Source organism: Vulpes vulpes, chromosome 10 (assembly GCF_048418805.1).
Source record: "Vulpes vulpes isolate BD-2025 chromosome 10, VulVul3, whole genome shotgun sequence".
NCBI classification, from domain to species: Eukaryota; Metazoa; Chordata; class Mammalia; order Carnivora; family Canidae; genus Vulpes; species Vulpes vulpes.
In genome coordinates, this window is record NC_132789.1 from 6203453 (window position 1) to 6223881 (window position 20429).

General features: G+C 46.9%; 1 protein-coding gene and 2 long non-coding RNA genes across 9 annotated transcripts in view; 2 read left to right on the top strand and 1 right to left on the bottom strand.

Moving 5' to 3' along the window:
* Nucleotides 1-376: 376 nt before the first annotated feature.
* Nucleotides 377-9120, top strand: LOC140594133 (uncharacterized). Of its 2 annotated transcripts, XR_011994630.1 has the most exons (3): nucleotides 377-494; nucleotides 3005-3086; nucleotides 5228-9120. It is a non-coding gene; the product is annotated as an uncharacterized lncRNA (long non-coding RNA). The 2 variants fall into 2 exon arrangements; XR_011994629.1 differs by lacking the exon at nucleotides 5228-9120 and having other exon boundaries at nucleotides 3005-3134.
* A 78-nt stretch (nucleotides 9121-9198) lies between these two features.
* Nucleotides 9199-18810, bottom strand: LOC140594134 (uncharacterized). The gene is made up of 3 exons (XR_011994631.1): nucleotides 18661-18810; nucleotides 13416-13528; nucleotides 9199-10598 (listed from the first exon to the last, which is right to left on the bottom strand). It is a non-coding gene; the product is annotated as an uncharacterized lncRNA (long non-coding RNA).
* Nucleotides 18811-19621: 811 nt separating this feature from the next.
* Nucleotides 19622-20429, top strand: part of RILPL1 (Rab interacting lysosomal protein like 1) — a 44577-nt gene continuing 43769 nt past the window's right edge. For 5 of the 6 annotated variants that reach the window (XM_072725033.1, XM_026017150.2, XM_026017151.2 and 2 more), the window contains exon 1: nucleotides 19622-20087. In XM_072725033.1, coding sequence (XP_072581134.1) covers nucleotides 19779-20087 — 309 coding nt within the window. In that variant the 5' untranslated portion in view covers nucleotides 19622-19778. The remainder of the gene's footprint in view (nucleotides 20088-20429) is intronic. The other variant, XM_072725035.1, reaches the window with a different exon arrangement.

Below are 20429 nucleotides of genomic sequence, written 5' to 3' on the forward strand. Positions count from 1 at the left end.
TAAAATAATCAAGGGTGCCTAGGTGGCTCAATCAGTTAAGCGTGCAACTCTTGATCTTGATCTTGGCTCAGATCCTGATCTCAGGGTTGTGAGTTGGAGCCCTGACTTATTATTGCCCAGCACGGCATATACATTTTATATATGCATATATATATGCTAAAATAATCAGAAATGAAGACAAATTTTACTGTAATACCACCTAATCAGATCAGCCATCTGGGGACTCCGTATTAGGCCTCTGTCCATTTGATCTCAGACCCTGGCAGCCCTCTCTGCTCCCCCTCGAATCACAAGGAACTACATCTCCCAGGCTCCCTTGCACTCCGCTTCCTGATATGTTGGGCCAGCTACAGAAGCTGACAGAAGGGCAGAGGAAGGAGGAAGCCAGTACATCTCTCTGCTTTGGGAAGCAACTCCACTGGTGACTACATCTTCAAGGCTCCAGCTCCCCTGAAGTTCCAGTTTCACTGGGTAGTCTTAGCTCCTGGACTCTGGTAACTCCACACTTGCTTTCATCCCTTCCAGTCCTAACTGGAACAGTCTCTTTCTGCTACTGCTTATCAGTGGGCTGTCTCACCATCTCTTGCCTGGCTCCTCATTTCTATCATCACCTGTTGTGATGTGTTCAAAATATATCTACAAACTCAGGGCGCCTGGGTGGTTCAGTCAGCTAAGTGTCAGGCTCTTGGTTTCCGCTCAGGTCATGATCTTGGGGTCATGGGATCGAGTCCCATATTGGGCTCAGTCCTCAGTGCAGAGTCTGCTTGAGATTCTCTCTCACCCCTTCCCTCTCTGTCTCTCCCTCTGCTCGTGCTCACTCTCACTCTTTTTCTGTCTCTCTCTCTCAAATAAATAAATAAAATCTTTTAAAATAAAATCTCAGGGATGCCTGGGTGGCTCAGTGGTTGAGCATCTGTCTTTGGCTCAGGGAGTGATCCCAGGATCTGGGATTGAGTCCCACATTGGGATCCCTGCATGGAGCCTGCTTCTCCCTCTGCCTATGTCTCTGCCTCTCTCTATATACCTCTCATGAATAAATAAATAAATAAATAAATAAATAAATAAATAAATAAATAAATCTTTTTAAAAATTTAAGATAAAAAAATGAAATAAAATCTCAAATTTAATACATTGTATATATACAATTTATTATTTATAAATTAATAATTGTATACACACACACACACACACAATTTTTGACCTGTTCCCTTCAAAAGGTGGAGCCTAATTCCCCTCTTCTGGTTTGGGAGGGAGAACTAACTTAGTGACTCACTTCTGTCTAAGAGAATGTGGCAGATGTGACAGATGTGTGGCTTCTGAAGCTAGGTCATGAAAGGTATTGTAGCTTCTACCTTGTCTTGACTCACTTCCTCTGGGGAAGACAGCTATCGTGTCATAAGGACACTCTAGCTGCTCGGGGAGAGATCTACATGGAGGAAAACTAGTGCCTCCCACCAACAGCTATCAAGTGCGCCATCTTGGAAGTGACTTCTCCAGCCCCAGTTAAGCCTTCAGATGACAGCAGCCCTTGCCAATAACTTGACTACAACTTTACAACAGACCCTGTATCAGAACTGGTTGGCCAAGTTGCTCCCAAATTCCAGATCTACAGAAACTATGAAAGATAATGATGACTATTGTTTTAAGCCACTAAGTTTTGGGGTAACTTATTACACAGCAATAGATAACTAATGCGTGTGTTTAACCAATTTCCAACATTAAAACCTTTTTGTTGGAGGAGCACCTGGATGGCTTAATAGGTAGGGCATGCAATTCTTGACCTTGGGGTTGTATGTTCAAGCCCTACAATGGATATAGAGATTACTTAGAGATAAAATCTTTTTTTTAAAGATTCTTTTTATTTATTCAAGAGAGACACACAGAGAGAAGGCAGAGACATGAGCAGAGAGAGAACCAGGCTCTCTGCAAGGAGCCTGATGTGGGACTTGATCCCAGGACCCTGGGATCATGACCTGAGCCAAAGGTGAACACTCAACCATTGAGCCACCCAGGTGCCTCCAATCAACAATTTTCATGTCCATAAATACAGTGATTAGTTTAGGGGTAGGTACGTGTCCCAAGCTGAGCCAGTGATATGCAATGAAAATTCATTGAATTGGGATGCCTGAGTGGCTCAGCAGTTGGGCATCTGCCTTCGGCTCATGTCGTGACCCCGGGATCTAGGATCAAGTCCCACATCAGGCTCCTGCAGGGAGCCTGTTTCTCCCTCTGCCTGTGTCTCTGCCTCTCTCTCTCTCTCTCTCTCTCTGTGTGTGTGTGTGTCTCATGAATGAATAAATAAATAAATAAATAAATAAATAAATAAATAAAAAATAAATAAATAAATAAATAAACCTTTTTTTTTTTTTAAAGAAAATTCATTGAATTATCTATTATTATACATGTCCTGGAGACCACCTTTGCCACCATGTGTGGATAGCCTGCATGAAAGTGATGTCAACATTATGCAAACCCAAAGCTGAGCGGCAGAGAACAAAAGAAGTCAGATGACATGGCTATCACTAAGGCCCTGGATCCAGCTGTGCCTGATGAGAAATCTGGATTTCTCATTTGTATAACTTTTTGTGTAAGCCAGTTTGAGTTGTGAAAGACTTTGACAAACTCCAGAAACCCAAAACAAGAGGCATTATAACTACAGACTTCCTCATGTCTGTTTGGAGATGCTCATGGTAGGCAGGCTCAATGCTACAAATGCTTTAAAATAATTTAAGTCAATTAATTGGCAGCATGATTTAGACATTTTGAACAGTACCTAAGGAAAGATTCTGTTTTCAAAAACTAGGTTATGGTCTAGAAATATAATTTTTTCTCTCCCTCTCTTTTTTAAGATTTTAAAGTAATCTCTATACCCAACATGAGGTTTGAACTTACAACCTTGAGAGCAAGAGTCATATGGCCTATGGACTGAGCTAGCCAGGTCTCTAGAAATAGAATTCTTAGCCCTGTCACTCATTAAGAGGCTCATACTCAATTCCTTTTCCAGGAGTGTCTTTGATTCCTCACCGTAAAATGGAGTACTTACTGTCTCCTCAGGACGGCTGCTTACTGTCTGCTTCACAGACTGAGTGAGTTGCTCTTATTCTGGGTTTCAATAATATTCTTGCGTAGTGCTATCATGGTCCTTAATTGTGTTATTTGTTACTATTTGGATATAATTTATTTGCCATACAATTTATCCTTTTGAACTATACAATTCAATGGTTTTTGTTATATCACAGAGTTGTGCAACCATCACCACAATTGATTTTTTTTTTATTCTTAAAGATTAATAGTCTATGCAGCTGAAAAGCCTAAAAGTAGCAAAAAAAAAACAGGCACAGATTGATCCAGTTGCTCAAGTTCCATCACTCACTGGGTTGCAGTTTGCTCTCCCATGTCTAAGCCCTGCTTTCCTTCTGTTGCCTTCTTACTCAGGCTGGCTCTCCCCAGACAACCTCAGTATGGCCCAGGGTTCCTGGGGAGAAGGGCAGGAGTGGTCCCCCTGAAGAAGACCATTAAAATGAGATGGATTCTGGAGGGAGAACCCACATTCTAGTCACTGGACTGTGAGCTCCCTGAGGGCAGGGACTTCTGCCCGAATTTCTTTTTTTTTTTTTTTTTTTTCTTTTCCGAATTTCTCTTTGCATTCCCAGAGTGCCTCCTGGCCCACAGCAAATTCTTAATGGCGGTGAGCCTCCTGCCTGGAGAAAGCTCTTTTCCACCCCACCCTCTTCTGGGGCCTGGTTCATCTCTCAGAAACAAGGAGTTCTGTGAAGAGACATAGGTTCCTACAAAGTGATCCTAGCTTTCAGAGGGAGGTACTGTTTTTACAAGAGACAACAAGAAGGTGGAAACTACTCAAAAATCCCTGGATTGGGACACCTGGGTGTTTGTGATTGAGCGCCTGCCTTCAGCTCAAGTTGTGATCCTGGGGTCCTAGGATCGAGTCCCACATTGGGCTCCCTGCAGGGAGTCTGCATCTCCCTCTGCCTGTGTCTCTCATGAATAAGTAAGTAAAATCTTTAAAACAACAAAAAAAAAAGTCCCTGGATTGATGAAGTAATATACAAGTGGTCCATCCATACAGTGGACTATGATTCAGCCATAAAAATGGAAGGAAGCCCTGATCCATGCTACAGCGGACCTTGGAGACATGAGGCTCAGTGAAAGAAGCTGGTCATAAAAGACCAGATATTACATGATTCCGTTTACGTGATATATCCAGAATACTTAAGTCCATGGAGACCAAGAGCAGATTAATGATTACTTCGGGCCATGTGTCAGAGTAGGGAGGAAATGGGGAGTCATAGCTAATGGGGTTTCTGTTTGGAGCAATGAAAATGTTCCAGAACTAGACAGTAGTGATGATTGTATGTATCTGTGAATATACCAAAAATCTTTGAATTGTATCCTTTAAATGTGCGGATTTTCATGACATGTGAACTGTCTCAATCAAGCTGTTTGAAACAAACACGCACATAGAGAAGTTTTCATCCTCCAAGGTACAGTCCAGAAGCAGCCTGGCCAGCAGGGTAAGATGGCAGAGCAAGATGGCAGAAAGGACAGCCAGAAGCCATGAATTCCAGATAGGATCATGCTCCAAAGCTAGTTTCTCCCTGGACCATATTTCTGCCAGGAGTATCAAATCGCTTTCATGACTTCGAGAGAGAGGAGACATCCAGGAGCTGGCCTGGCCCTGACTGCTGGACTCTGTGTTCTTGTGTTGAAATAACAGTTTCACAGAACACCAACATCAGACAAGGCCACCTTGTGACATGATGAAATGTGACAAAATATGAGCATGGTACAGGCCATGAAATACCCAACATCTCCCTCTCTTGGCTAATATGAGTAACAGCCAATTTACCAAACACAGTCTCAGCCTGGCTCTAGTCTGTCCTCCATCTAGATGAGATTTCAGAGCTCCAGTCCTAGAATGATCCCTGCTTCCTGACAGCACGCGCTCTAGAGCAAAATTGCTAGGTCCTTAAATTCTCCCCAGAATCAGCCAACCAAAGTCCAAATCCTACAAACCATTCTTTCTAACACCCCGACGTTCTCTTACTGCGATGCCCCACGATTCCCCATGGTATACATTCTCCCACACTTCAATGAGCATTAAATCCAACTGGCTTAGCTACTAGTGTGTTCCTCGTGGTCTTTGGCTGGAAGACACTGACAGCTTGTAAACATCTGCTTTTTATGGTTTGTTTTTTGTTTTTTACAGCAAAGATAGCTCAAAGAGAACACAGAGGTCAATCACATGCTCTATGGCTATAGACAGACCTGGCCTGAATCTCAGCTCAGCCACTTAACCGTGTGACCTGTGGCAAGTTAATCATCTCTCTGGGCCTCAGTTTCGTCTCCTACATGCTTCTTTATGTCATGCTTCTGCTCAAAAACCCTACAGTGGCTCCCAGAATCATTCAGAATCAAGACCATAGAAACTATCTTTCTCTGGGGGCCCCCACCCTCCACTCTGTCTATTGTGGCCCCTGCCCTTGCAGAGCCAATCAAGCCCATAGACCCCCTTGCTGGTCCTCCACCTCACCAGGCACGCTCCTGATTCAGAGGCTCTGCACTTCCTGTTCCCCCTGCCTAGAACCACCTCCCTCAAGTTTTATTTTCCTTTTTTTTTAAGATTTTATTTATTTATTTGACAGAGAGAGGGCATGAGGGCAAGCAGGGGGAAGTGGCAGGTGGGGGAGAAGGAGAAGCAGACTCCCCACTGAGCAGGGAGCCTGATCTGGGACTCAATCCCAGGACCCTGGGATCATGACCTGAGCTAAAGGCAGATGGTTCACCAACTGAGCCATCCAGGGCCCTCCCCAAGTTTTCTCTTGGCTTCCTCCCTCACTCTAGCCAGGTCTCTGCTCCAATGTCACCTCCTGAAGAAAAAGCCCCCCAATTCCATCACCCTCTAAGCCAGTGGTTCTTTTGTGTGTGTGTGTGTGTGTGTGTGTGTGTCTGTGTGTATTTTTTTTAATTTAGGTTTGATTTGCCAGCATATAGTATAACACCCAGTGCTCATCCTGCCAAGTGCCCCTCTCAGTGTCCATCACCCAGTCACCCCATCCCCCCACCCACCTCCCGTTCCACTATCCCCTGTTCGTTTCCCAGAGTTAGGAGTTTCTCATGTCCCATCATCCTCTCTGATATTTCTCACGCATTTTCTATCCTTTCCCCTTCAATCCCTTTCACTATTTCTTATATTCTCCAAATGAATGAGACCATATAATGATTGTCCTTCTCCGATTGACTTACTTCACTCAGCATAATACCCTCCAGTTCCATCCACATTGAAGCAAATGGTGGGTATTCATCCTTTCTGTTGGCTGAGTAATATTCCATGTGTATATAGACCACATCCTCTTCATCCAGTCATCTGTCAAAGGACACCGAGGCTTCTTCCACAGTTTGGCTATTGTGGACATTGCTGCTATAAACATTGGGGTGCAGGTGTCCCAACATTTCACTGCATCTGTATCTTTGGGTTAAATCACCAGCAGTGCAATTACTGGGTCATAGGGTAGCTCTATTTTTAACTCTTTGAGGAACCTCCACACAGTTTTCCAGAGTGGCTGCACCAGTTCACATTCCTACCAACAGTGCAGAGGGTTCCCCTTTCATCACATCCTCTCCAACATTTGTTGTTTCCTGTCTTGTTAATTTTCCCCATTCTCACTGGTGTGAGGTGGTATCTCATTGTGATTTGCATTTCCCTGATGGCCAGTGATGTGGAGCATTTTCTCATGTTTAAGCCAATGGTTCTTAACTGGGGTGAGCAGCAGAATCACCCAGGGATATTGATAAGAGTACAAAGTCCCAGCCTGTTCTACTTCATCCCTGCTGGTAGGAATGTAAAATAGCACAACGATCTGGGAGAATGGTTAAGCGTTTCTTGAAAAGTTAAACATACATTTAACATGTAACCCAGACATTATTTCACTTCTATTGCACTATTGCACCAAAGAAAGGAACGCATGTGTCCAGAAAGACTTCCATGTGAAGATTCATAATATTTGAATGAAGCAAAAACTAGAGATGACCCAAATGTCCAACAGTAGGTAAATAGACCAACAAATTTACTATGACTGTAGAGTGGAATATTAGCAATAAAAAGAATGAGCTAGTTTTGTTTTTGTTTTAAAGATTTTATTTTTTTATTCATGAGAGACACACACAGAAAGAGAGAGAGGCAGAGACACAGGCAGAGGGAGAAGCAGGCTCCCTGCAGGGAGCCTGACGTGGGACTCGATTCCAGGTCTCCAGGATCATGCCCTGGGCTGAAGGCAGGCGCTCAACCACTGAGCCACCCAACTGTCCCAAGAATGAGCTAGTTATACATACCACCGTTTGAATGAATCTTAAAACCCTTATGCTGAGGAAAGAAGCTGGACCCAAAAAAAGGTGCATTCAGCTTACCTCCTGTAATGTATGATTTTGAGTAAAGAATATGGACATTTCTGTTGAGTATAAACCTAGAAGTGGAACTGTTAGGTCACAGAGTAGGCATATGTTCAGGTTTAGTAGAGTCTGCCTCTTTTCCAGCATCATTTCCACAAATACTACTAAGAGCATTGTCTGAGGGGTTGACCTTGGCAAATCTGAAAACTAGAACAGGTCTAGTGTCCTTGAAATGTGGAGAGTAAAGGGGCTCCTGGGAAGTTCAGTCAGTGAAGCATCTGACTTCAGCTCAGGTCATGATCTCAGGGTCCCAGGGTGGAGCCCCATGTTGGGCTCCCTACTCAAAGTCTCTTTGCCCCATTGCCCCTGCCCTCCCCCTTCCCCCTACCCTCTCTTTGCCCTCCCCCTCACCCTGCTCATGCTCTCTCTCTCTCTCTCAAATGAATAAATAGAATCTTTTTTTAAAAATGTGGAGAATAAAGAAGGGCTAGACAACCCCTGCCCCAGCCCCCAAAGAACAATGGAAATCATGCAAAAAATTTAAGTAAGAAAATGGCATGGGCAAAATTGCATTTTAGAAAGATTCATGACTGCAGGGTGGAACTGCAGGCATATACCACCAGCCCAGGGGTTTTGCTGTCTGCATGGTAGTTGTGGCCTCCAGCCTTCCTCCTCATGCCTGACTTAAGAGGCAAGAATGGACGGTGCTGAGCAGATGAGGATGTAACATGTTTTGGCCACTCACTTCTTGTAAAGTTGAAAAAAACAAAAATTGTGTCCATTTGCACAGCAATGTTGTTTAAAAGAAACCAGAAAATCCTGCCAATGTCTATCAAAGGAGATATGACCAGGTTAAGTTATAGTAATCCATAAACCAAAAAATGATACATTTTTTAAATGAAGCAAATATTATCTACAAAAAAGACTGAAGAATGGCTAAAATCAAAGAAATAGGTGTTGGTGAGAATATGGAGAAAAAGGAACCCTCATGCACTGTTGGTGGGAATGCAAACTGGTGCAGCCACTGTGAAAGACAGTATGGAATGTCCTCAAAAAATTAAAAATACCACTGCCCTATGATCTAGTAATCAATTGCACTACTGGGTATTTACCCAAAGAATACAAGAACACTAATTCAAAAGATATGTGCACCCCTATATTTATTGCAGCATTATTTACAATAGCCAAGATACAGAAGCAACCCAAGTGTCCATCAATTGATGAATGAATAAAGAAGATGTAGTATACATGTGCAACAGAATATTGCTCAGTCATAAAGAAGAATGAAATCTTACCATTTGCAACAATATGGATAGATCTACAGGGTGTAACGCAAAGTGAAATAAGTCAGAGAAAGACAAATACCATATGATTTCATTAATATGTAGAATTTAAGTAACAAAACAAGTGAACAAATGGGAAAAAAGACAAACCAAAAACCAGACTCAACTATGGAGACCAAACTAATGATTCCAGGGTGGGGAGGAGGATAGGTAATGGGGATTAAGAATGCATTTATCATGATGAGCACTGAGTAATGTATAAAAGTGTTGAATCACTCTATTGTACACCGGAAACTAACATATGTTAACTATGCTGCAATTAAAATGAAAACAAAACAAAAACGAGAACTAATGCTACTAAAATGTGTATGTCAGGAGTTAAAGCCTATTAGGATTCAGATTTATTTGTTAAAAAGAAGAAGAAGAAAGAAAAGAAGAAGAAGAAGAAGAAGAAGAAGAAGAAGAAGAAGAAGAAGAAGAAGAAGAAGGAGGAGGAGGAGGAGGAGGAGGAGGAGGAGGAAGAGGAGGAGAAGGAGAAAAAGAAGGAGAAGAAAGGGCACCTGGGTGGTTCAATCGGTAGAGTGTCCAACTCTTGATCTCAGGGTTGTGAGTTCAAGCCCTGTGTTGGGTGTGGAGTCTACTTAAAAAGAAAAGATTAAAGTTGGTCTATATATGCTGAGCTGGAAAAATGATTATAGGGTATTATAAAACAAATTGCATACTAATGTGTATGTCATGCTTCCATTTAAAAAGTAAATGCATGTTTAGAAAAATATAATGTGCATATTCTCAGGGGGAAAAAGTCAAAAAGAGCATGGAGCAAAGTATCAACAGTAGTTACTTAGGAGTGGAAATGGAATGGAGGGAGTTCCACTAAATACATAATTTTGTCACTGGTGGAATCATGGGTATGACAGACCCAGATCTGTTATACTTGCCTTGCTTTCCAGCATGAACGGCATCAGCCACTTGTCACACTGTTCCTGTGGCTTCAAAGCTGTGCACAGTGCCATAGTCCCCTTAGCTCCTAACATTTCTGATGGCCACAGATGCCCACAAGGGCAAAGGTTGTCATTGCCTCAGCATCCAGGGCCCACCTAACCAGAGGGGGTCCACCTGCAAATGGGAGGAGGTTAATGCCCCAGGGGGAGGAGTCAAGAGAGATACACAGAAGTAGGAAGATAAATTGCTCACTGACCCACACATAACCTTTCCCCATGCACCCAGTACTATACTCCGTGTGATGGACAGTCTGGGAGCCAGTGGTTTCACACAGCCTCCCCAGGGACATGTCAGAAGACTAAGCAACCAGCTGAGTGTTCTTGCAAAGTCTGGCCAACCTTGATAATAATCTACCTTGAATCTGCTCTCCCTCCTTATCTGTCTTACTTCTCTTCTCTCAACACTTGCTTCCCTGGTACCATCCCCTCCAACAAAGCATTAGCTCATAAACTTTACCTCAAGCTCTGTTTCTAAGGAGCCCAATCGAAGGCAATAGGTGGTTTTCTACTTTGTTAATATTTCTTCTTTAAATATTTTCTTTAATTAAGAACCCAAAAATTTAAGTGGATGAGACCCTTAAAGCACAGAAGCACTCACCAGGTCATTTCAACATAACGGAAAATCTACACAGACTAGCATTTCCAGGTAACCTCCCTTTAGGTAGAAATAGATATTGAAATTCTGAGAGTATGAGCAATGCACTTTAGAGAATTTCGTTGCTAGGGTTTGATCATCCTGTTTTCCAAGATGGATTTTGGGAGCCTGCGTGTAATCTTCTATACAATGTCCTTGGAGGGAGGTTGGCTATCAAGCAGCATCAATGCAGAACAGACCGTGCATCTCACGTGACATTGCCAGTGCTTAGATACAATGGTGCCATCAGAATTGTCCATGATCATCTCAAGTCTGTCAAAGAAGGAGGAGAAGGAGGGGGGTGAGAAGTCAGAACAGCAACCATGGTAAGTCAGGAGGGTGGCGTGGGTGGAGGAGGGGGTATGAGGCTCTTTCAGACTGTCAGCCCTTGGGATGGAGCTCAAGTTACAGGGCAAATGAAGTAGAGTTGTGTGGGAGACCACTCAGACTCCTGAAAAATAGGAATGTTCATAAAACTGTACTCTGTCCTAGTCAGCTTGGGTTGTTATAGCAAAAATTCCATAGACGGGACTCTTTATCAACAGAAATTTATTTCTCACAGTTCTGAAGTCTGGAAGTCCAAGACAGAGGTGGATCTGGCAGGTGTGGTGTCTGGCAATAACGTCCTCCCCTGGTTCATAGACGTCGCAAGGTGGAAGGGCAAGGGAGTGCTCAGACCTCTTTTATAAAGGGACTAACAATACCTCCTAATACCATCACCTTGGGGGATAGGATTTCAACACATGAATTTGGGCAGGGGGTGGGGGGGACATAGGCATTCGGTCCATTGCAGTCTATGGCAACAGGACAAGGAAATGTCCTGAAGTTGCTTCTTGAGCCCTGTGTGGTTTCTCAGGACCCTGTGGCCTGATTTTCCAGGAAGCTGTGACTTCTCCTTCCACATAATCACTGCTTCTCTCTGCCGTGTGCCCAGCCCATTGGACTCACAGAGAGAGGAAACGTCTGCCCGTGTGTCGTCCCCAGCACCCACTCGCCCTTTCTTCCCACTCCAGATCATCCGTTCCTCTTAGTTCCTCTTAGCACCAGATCTTTCTTGTCCCACCTACAGCTGAAGCAACAGGTGTGATGATCAGAGGAAAGCTAACACTTTGCCACCTCTTTAATTTTTTAAAATTATTTTTTAATAAAAGCTCTTTGTGTCAGGTGGGGCTTGAACTCACAACCGTAAGATCAAGAGTCACATGTTCTAGCAACTGAGCCAGCCAGGTGCCCCCCATTGCCACTCCTTTTAGCCCATTTTAGCCTTCTTTCTTTTAAAAGTTGTTTTATTATTAAAAATTCTCTAATATTCCAGAAGGAAGGAGTATATATAATGAACTTCTATGTTGAAGCCATGACTCGGCTTCAACAATTATTAGCAGAATGCCAGTCTTCATTTCATCCACATTCCCAACTATCCCACCCTCCTAGTGTGGGTTATTTTAGAGCAATTCACAGACATTGTATCATTTTATTCATAGATAGTTCAACAAGCCCACAGTCTTTATTTATTTTTAAAGATTTTATTTATTCATTCATGATAGACAGAGAGAGAGAGAGAGGCAGAGACACAGGCAGAGGGGAGAAGCAGGCTCCACGCTGGGAGCCCAATGTGGGATTCGATCCCGGGACCCCAGGATCATGCCCTGGGCCAAAGGCAGGCGCCAAACCGCTGAGCCACCCAGGGATTCCCAAGCCCACAGTCTTTAAATCCCGAGTTATCGAGAGGGGATTTGGGTGCCAAGCAGATGGACAGAGGAAAAGGCTCTAGAGTGACCTGGAATGCCCTGGTGTTTCGCAGCCATTCAGCTCTGGTCCACGTTTGCACCCCTGCATCAGCAGGTTGTGTGTTGTTTCCCACTCAGCATCTGAACCACCTTTCCAAGTTTGGGCAGGGCAGTCTATCCCTGTGTGACTCCTGGTGAAAGTAGAGTTCTGTGACTTCTACAGTAGCTGAAAAAGTTAAATTCTTGCTTTCCCTGATCTCAGGGTACAGGCTGTGACAGCAGGTCATCCATGTGGATGTTTTCATCAGGGATTTGAGTTGGGAGATGCATCATGGCACACAGAAGACCTAAAGGAATAGCAAGTGGCTGGTGCTTATGTGTGAGATGAAGATGTAAGATCCACAGATCAGACTATGAAAGTTTGCACTGGCCACTGTAAGGGCTTTGGGTTTTATTGTAGCCTGGTATTGACATCTGGCGGAATAAAATGCATGTGTTTATCAAAATTACTGGCGGTGCAAAATTTCTGCTGTGCAGAAAACAGATTCGAAGGAAGAAGAGGAGTGCCTGGATGGTTCAGTTGGTTAAGTGTCCGACTCGATTTTGGCTCAGGTCATTATCTCAGGGTCATGAGACTGAGCCCCACATCAGGCTCCACATTGAGTGTGGAGTTGGCTTGAGATTCTCTCTGTCCCTCTGCCCCTCCCCCACTCATGCTATCTCTCAAAAGTAAACAAATAAAATCTTAAAAATTAAAAAAAAAGGAATTGAGGGGACTTGGTGGCCCTAATTCCTCATTCTTCTAATAGCTCCTCACACCACAGTCAGACAGCAGTGGTGATTTCATGATGCCATTGCTCGGAATGGGATGCTTCACTGGCAACGGTAACGTAATAGTAACACAAGCCAGATAATAAGACTAGTAACAGCCAGTGTTAATGTAGCTCTTACTATGTGCCATATTTTAACTTATTCAATGTCCACAAACATCCTAGAGGGAAGTGGGATTGAGATTATTCCCATTTTGCAGATTAATAAACTGAGACAGAGTCAGAGTCAATGACTCGTCAGATGTCACATAATATCCCTACTCCATCCACTATAAACTTGACCCCACAGTCAGTCTCTGATGCCCTCTTCAACTTTGTTTCACACCATTCCCCAACTTGCCCCCACCCAGTCCCGTGTCAGTCTGCTGACTCACACACAAACAGAGCCCATTCTTCCCCGGGGCCTCACACACATGGTTTGTGGCTTTCTCTTCTTCCCTCACATAGCTATGATTCCACTTATCTGAAATGTCTGGAATAAGCAAATCCATAAACAGAAAGCAGGCTGGAGGTTGCAGGGCTGCCTGCTTTACCTGGCATGCAGAAAGGAGCGATAGCTGTGAGCCTCCTGGCTGGTTAAAGCTCTTTCTCCTTTTCCTTTCTACTCTCTTCTGGAGCCCGGTTCATCTCCTAGGAACAAGGAGTTCTGGGAGAAGGAAACATTTCTATGAAGTGATCTGAGCTTCCAGAAGAAAATTTCCATGTTATCACAGGCAAAAGAACAGGGAAGGTAGAAACACCCCAAAAGTCCATCAATGGATAAATGGATACACAGAATGTGGTCCATCCATGCAATGGGAGATTAGTCTATGAAGAGGAATTATGTCCAACCATGTTATGGATAAAGCTTAAAAACGTTATACTGAGTGAAAGAAGGTAGGCACAAAGTCCACACGGTATATGAAATGTTCAGAATATACATATCTATGTACCCGGAAAGCAGACAAGTAGTAGCCAGGGGCTGGGGGCAGGAGAGAACGGAGAGCAAGTGCTAATGGAACAAGGTTTTGGGGATAGGTTGTTGAAAATGTTCCGAAATTAGAGAGCGGTGAAGGCTATAGCTCCTTGTAAACATACTAGGAACCACTGGCTTGTACACATTAAAAAGGTGAACATTATTGCATGTGACTCATATCTAAGTAAACATTAAAAAATGAGTCTCATCGCCCTCCCTGCAAAAAAGAAATGCTACAACACACCACCACCAAATAAACAACCCAAATCAGATCAAACCCCTTGATCCAACTACTTGTCTACAGAAAAATATCAGGGACAAACATATTAAAGGACTTAATTTTTTTTGAGATTTATTTATTTATTTGAGAGAAAGAGAGAGAGAACGAGCACGTGAACCAGCAGGGGGAGCAGGCAGAGGGAAAGGGAGAGAGAGAATCTCAAGCAGACTCCCCAAAGTGAAGCCTGATGCAGGGCTCCATCCTACAACCCTGAGATCATGACCCCAGCCGAAAGCAAGAGTGGACACCTAACCGACTGAGTCACCCAGGCACCCCAACAAACATATTAAAGGACTTTATAGTGGTGAAATTAGCAAAATTCAGACAGCATCTCCCAATACAAGCACTCCTGCTTCATCAAGAAATACACTTCAGGGCAGCCCAGGTGGCTCAGCGGTTTAGTGCCTCCTTCAGCCCAGGGCGTGATCCTGGAGACCTGGATCAAGTCCCACATCAGGCGCCCTGCGAGGAGCCTGCATCTCCCTCTGCCTCTCTCTCTTTCTCTTTCTGTGTGTGTCTCTTGTGAGTAAATGAATAAAATCTTAAAAAAAAAAAAAAAAGAAATACTCTTCAGAGGGGGCGCCTGGGTGGCTCAGTCGGTTAAGTATCTGACTCTTGGTTTTGGCTCAGGTCATGATCTCGTGGGTGGTGAGATCAAGTCCTATGTTTGGCTCCGCGCTCAGCAGGGAGTCTGCTTGATGGTTCTCTCCCTCTGCCTCTCCCCTCCACTGTCTCTCTCTCTCTCTCTAAAAATAGATATTCAAAAAAATTTCAGGGTAACAAGGAAAAAAGAGATGGAAGATTAAAAGAAAATAAGGGACATATCAACTAATTGCAATATGTGGATACTATTTGGATCTTGAGTCAAACAAAAATTGTAAAAAGAAATTGACGAGACAATTGACATTTTGAACACTGTGGATATTTGATATGAATAAGTTACTAATTTCTCAAGGGTGATAATAATATGCATACATGGTTTCAGTGTTTCAGAAATACAGATTAAAATATTCATAGTTGAGGGATCCCTGGGTGGCGCAGCGGTTTAGCGCCTGCCTTTGGCCCAGGGCACGATCCTGGAGATCCAGGATCAAATCCCATGTCGGGCTCCCGGTGCATGGAGCCTGCTTCTCCCTCTGCCTGTGTCTCTGCCTCTCTCTCTCTGTGTGTGTGACTATCATAAATAAAATAAAATAAAATACTCATAGTTGAAATAATACAGTGTGGGGGACTCTTTCTCCAATTGAATTGTACTAACACACCTGGTTTTGGGGACACACTAATTTCTTGGTTCTCCTCTCCCTTTTCAACACTCTCTTGCTCTATTTGAAATGAGTTGATTTTTGGTTTTACTTGTTTCTTGTCTGTTCCCCACAAGAGCAGCAATCCTGTCTCTTGCATATTGCCACATCCCACAGGTTTAGCATAGCACCTGGAATATATTAAGAGCAAAATACTGAATGAACGAATGAACGTCAATGTAGGTCTTAACATTGCTCTAGTCCTGAGTTCCAGGTCCACATACCCAGCTGTCAACTCAACAGCTACATCTACACCCAGACAGATATCTCCTCTAGTTATCTTCAAAGATGATGGTGATGATGACAGAAACTATTTTATAACACTGAGTGAAGCCAGCACATATGTTGATTTGTTTGATAATAACAATTATCCTCTGTGATTTCATTTAACAGAATGGGAAGCTGAGGCCCTGAGACATCATGTGCCTTGCCGAAGGTCACATACCTCGGCAGTGATTGCACCAGGGTTAGGATGTGAAGAGGCTCTGGCAGACCAAACTTGATGGGCTCTCCTGACTTAAGACTGTGGCCCTTCTCCTAGGCACACAGAATCACCATTTGGGATCACCTTAGACTTTTTTTTTAAAAGATTTTATTTATTCATGAGAGACACACAGAGAGAGGCAGACACATAGGCAGAGGGAGACGCAGGCTCCTCGCTGGGAGCCCGATGTGGGACTTGACTCCCAGACCTTGGGATCATGCCCTGAGCTGAAGGCAGACACTCAACCGCTGAGCCACGCAGGTGTCACATCACCTCAGACTTCTGCCTCCCCCTTTCCTTCCCACCCTTTTCCTGCCCCGGTCTCAAGTTCAGGCTTCAGGCTGGCCCTCCATTCCTCAATCCCTGTATCACTCAGCCGATGCTCAATACATCTTTGCTGCCTTGAGGGCAAAACTGCCCCAATCTGAGCACACATTATTTATTCCTTCATTTAACATGGGCACCCACTGGGTTCAGCTCCATCCTTCCCAGCTGTGGGGCCCTAAGCAGGTTACTTAACCTCCTGCAGTGGGTCGAGTGGTGCCATCCTGCCCCTAAATATACTTCCATGTCCCAATCCCAGAGCTGGAGACCTTATTTGAAAAAAGAGTTTTTGCAGATGTTAAGTCAAGAATCTCCTGAGATTGTGCAAATGGGCTCTAAATCCAATGACAAGTGTTCTCATAAGAGATATAGAAGACAGACACACACATACAAAGAAGAAGAAGAAGAAGAAGAAGAAGAAGAAGAAGAAGAAGAAGAAGAAGAAGAAGAAGAAGACAGACACACACGGAGAAGGCCACCTGAAAACAGAGGCAGAACCTGGAGTGGTATGGCCACAAACTAAGGATCCCCAAGGCTGGAAGGGACAAGGCAAGATCCTCCCAAGAGTCAGAGTGAGCACAATGCTACCAACACCTTGATTATAGACTTCTGGACTCCAGACTGTCAAGAGAATACATTTCTATTGTTTTAAGTCACCAAGTTTGTGGCAATTTTTTACATTAGCTATGGAAAGCTAATGCCCCTCCCTATTTCTCACTGTCCTTGATTCAGGATGGGGATAGTCACACGTCCACCTCATTGGGTTGCTGTGCGCAGATCTGACCTCTGGTTTTAGCACTTACAAGTTGCCAAGCCTTGGGCAAGCTATTTGACCACTCTGTGACTCAGTTTGCTTATTTGTAAAATTGGGATAATACTTCTTAGGACGTTGTGACACAGCTGTTCTCAAATCTTCTGGTCTCAGAGACTCTTTTCCAAGGCTGCTCTTAAAAACAGCTGAAGACTCTAGGGGCACCTGGGTGGCTCAGTGGTTGAGGTCAGGTCGACTAAGGTCATGATCCCAGGGTCCTGGAATCGAGTCCCAATTCGGGCTCTCCACAGGGAGCCTGCTTCTCCCTCTCCCTATGTCTCTGCCTCTGTCTCTCTGTCTCTCATGAATAAATAAATAAAATTTTTAAAAATTAAAACTTGAAGATGCTAAGGAGATTTTGTTAGGTGGGTTATATCTATGGATATCTACTATAACTAGAAATTTATTTTTTTTTTATTTTATTTTTTTTATAACTAGAAATTTAAACTGTTTCTTAAAACTGTTGATTACTTCAGGGCAGCCCCGGTGGCTCAGCAGTTTAGCGCCGCCTTTGGTCCAGGGCGTGATCCTGGAAGCCGGAGATCTGGTCCCAGGTTGGGCTCCCTGCCTGGAGCCTGCTTCTCCCTCTGCCTTTGTCTCTGCCTCTCTCTCTCTTTGCGTCTCTCATGAATAAATAAATAAAATCTTAAAAAAATATTGATTGATTCAAAAGCAGACATATTGCATTTTAACATACATATATTTTTTAAAGATTTTATTTTTTTGAGAGAGAGTATGAGAGAGCAGAGCACAAGTGGGGGGGAGGGGCAAAGGAAAGGGAGGAGCAGACTCCAGCCTAAAGGAGGGAGCTCAATCCCAGAACCCTCTATCATCACCTGAGTCGAATGCAGACAACCCACTAAGCCACGCAGGAGCCCTAACACACATATTTTTGTTAAAAAAACAAAAAAACAACTATGCTCCCAAACCAGCAAAATACTGAGAACAGCGGTGTTGTTTTGTATTTTTGCAAATCTCCTTATTGTCTAGCTCATTATAAGAAAGCTGGATCCTCACATCGCTTCTGCATGTTCAATCTATTGTGATATGCTGTTCTGTGTTAAATACGCCAAGAACATCTTGCCTCATACTGATATAAAGCTGGCAAGAGGGAAAACCTCACAGGGACCCTTAGGGTACTGGAGCACCCCAGTGATCACCAGGCCACACTCTGAGAGCGGATGGAGTACAGATTAAATGAGTCAGTATTTATTTGTAAAGCACCGAGAATTAAATATAAAATAGATGTCCAGTACATTTTCAACTTGAAATTTTTTTAGTCGATTTGTACCAGGTTGGTTGGGCTTCACCGCTATGAGGGCGCTAAAGTTTTTTCATGCCTTCAGGGAGCTCCCGGCCTCCTGGGGGAGGCGTGTGTGTGCCCCCACGGCTAGAACTCAGCGTAGGAGACGCGCTTCCACGGGAGGAGGCAACGGGCTGTGCCAGTGCAGAGAAGGGTCCCTAAGCCCCGCCTGGCGACTGGGGAGGGCGGGAGGACTCGATGGCTCAGGAGAGACTCTGCTGGGGGCGGGGTGTCTGTGCACTAGGGGGCTTCGCCAGGTCAAAGGGACGCGGGCTTGGACAGGACAGACGACGGTGCCCAGAGCCAAAGCCCGGCCTCACCTCCTCTGGTTAGCGGCGCAGGTCACAGGCACTGCCGAGGGACGTGGCTCCGCGGGCGGGGCAGCGCAGGCGGCCTCGGGGGCCAAGGGACCCCGCCACCCGTCCCCCTGCCCCGCCGGCGCCGGCACCGGAGCGCAGGGCCCTGCCGCCAGCTCCGCCTGTGACCGGGCTGGAGGGCGGAGGGCGGGGCTCGCCCCCTCCCCAAGATGGGCCCCATCCCCGAGGCCCCCTCGCGCCCCCCCCCCCCGGCTGTCGCCAACGCAGGGGGCCCCCCGCCCCCCGCAGGCGCCGCCAGGCGTCCGGAGCCCGCCCCGCCCCCGCCCCCGCCCCCGCCCCCGCCCCCGGGCTGGCCGCGACCCCTCCCCGGCGGCGGGGGGAGGAGGAGCCGGGACCCGGCCGCTCCAGGAGAGTGGGCGGCGCGCCGGGACTCGCGGGGGCGCGGGGCTGCCAGGTCGGCGGGGGCGCGGTGCGGGGCCCGCGGGGACCCGGGCGCCCCCGGGCGGCGGAGGCCGGGCGCGCCCCTCGCCAGGCCGGGATCGGGGCGGGGCGCGCGGCATCCCCGCGGGGGGGGGGGGGGGGGCGGGGCAGCCGGCCTCGCCGCCGCCGCCAAAGTTTCCCGGAGGAGCCGCGGCCGCCCTTCCTCCCCGGCCCGGGCGAGGGGGCGACCCCCGGGCGGGACGGTTTCCGAGGGCGCCGCGGCCGCGCTCCCGCCGGACTCCGCGCCTCCATTGCGCCCAACTCGGATTCCCAACTTGGGAGGCGCCGCGGGCCTGCGCACGCGCGCCCTGCCCGCCGCCGCCGCCGCCGCCCGCAGGGGAGCAGGGGAGCAGGGGAGTAGGGGAGCAGGGGCGCAGGGGAGCAGGCGCCGGGCCCAGCCGAGCCGCCGCTCGCCCCCGCCCCGCCCCGCCGCCGCCGCCGCCGCCGCCGCCGCGCTCCGCCCGCCGCCCCCGCCCATGCGGACGCCCGCCCGCAGCCCGGTGCGCCCCCGCCCGAGGGCCCCCTGAGCGCGCGGCGCCCGCGGCGGCGCGAGCTGGGCCCGGCCCGGCGCGGCCCTCGACAGCCGCAAGTTTGGGAGTTGCACGAGTTTGCGGGGTGGCGGAGAGGCCGGGCGGGGCGCCATGGAGGAGGACCGGGGGTCGGCGCCGGCGGCCGAGTCGGCGCTGGAGAAGAACGTGGCCGAGCTGACCGTCATGGACGTGTACGACATCGCGTCGCTCGTGGGCCACGAGTTCGAGCGGGTCATCGACCAGCACGGCTGCGAGGCCATCGCGCGCCTCATGCCCAAGGTCGTGCGTGTGCTGGAGATCCTGGAGGTGCTGGTCAGCCGCCACCACGTCGCGCCCGAGCTGGACGAGCTGCGCCTGGAGCTGGACCGTCTGCGGCTGGAGAGGATGGACCGCATCGAGAAGGAGCGCAAGCACCAGAAGGTGGGTGGCGAGCGGGCGGCCCCGGCGTGCGCATCCGGGCAATGGGGCCGCGGGAGCTGCGGGCCGCCGCGGGCGCACACCTGTGCGCGCGGGGACTCCTGGGAAGAGACCCCACTGGATGGAAGAGGGAGGAAGCGAGGCCCCCGGCCCTCTATGGTCCAGCCAGCGCCACCTGGCATATACCGACCGCCAAGGTGTTCTTTGGAGTCAGATCTGAGTTCCAGCCCTACCTGCACCGCGTAGTGGCTGTGTGATCTTCGCTAGGGGACTCAACTTCTCTGTGCTTCATTTCTTGGCATGTCAAATAGTGATAGTGGTAACACCCACCTTAGAAGAATTAAG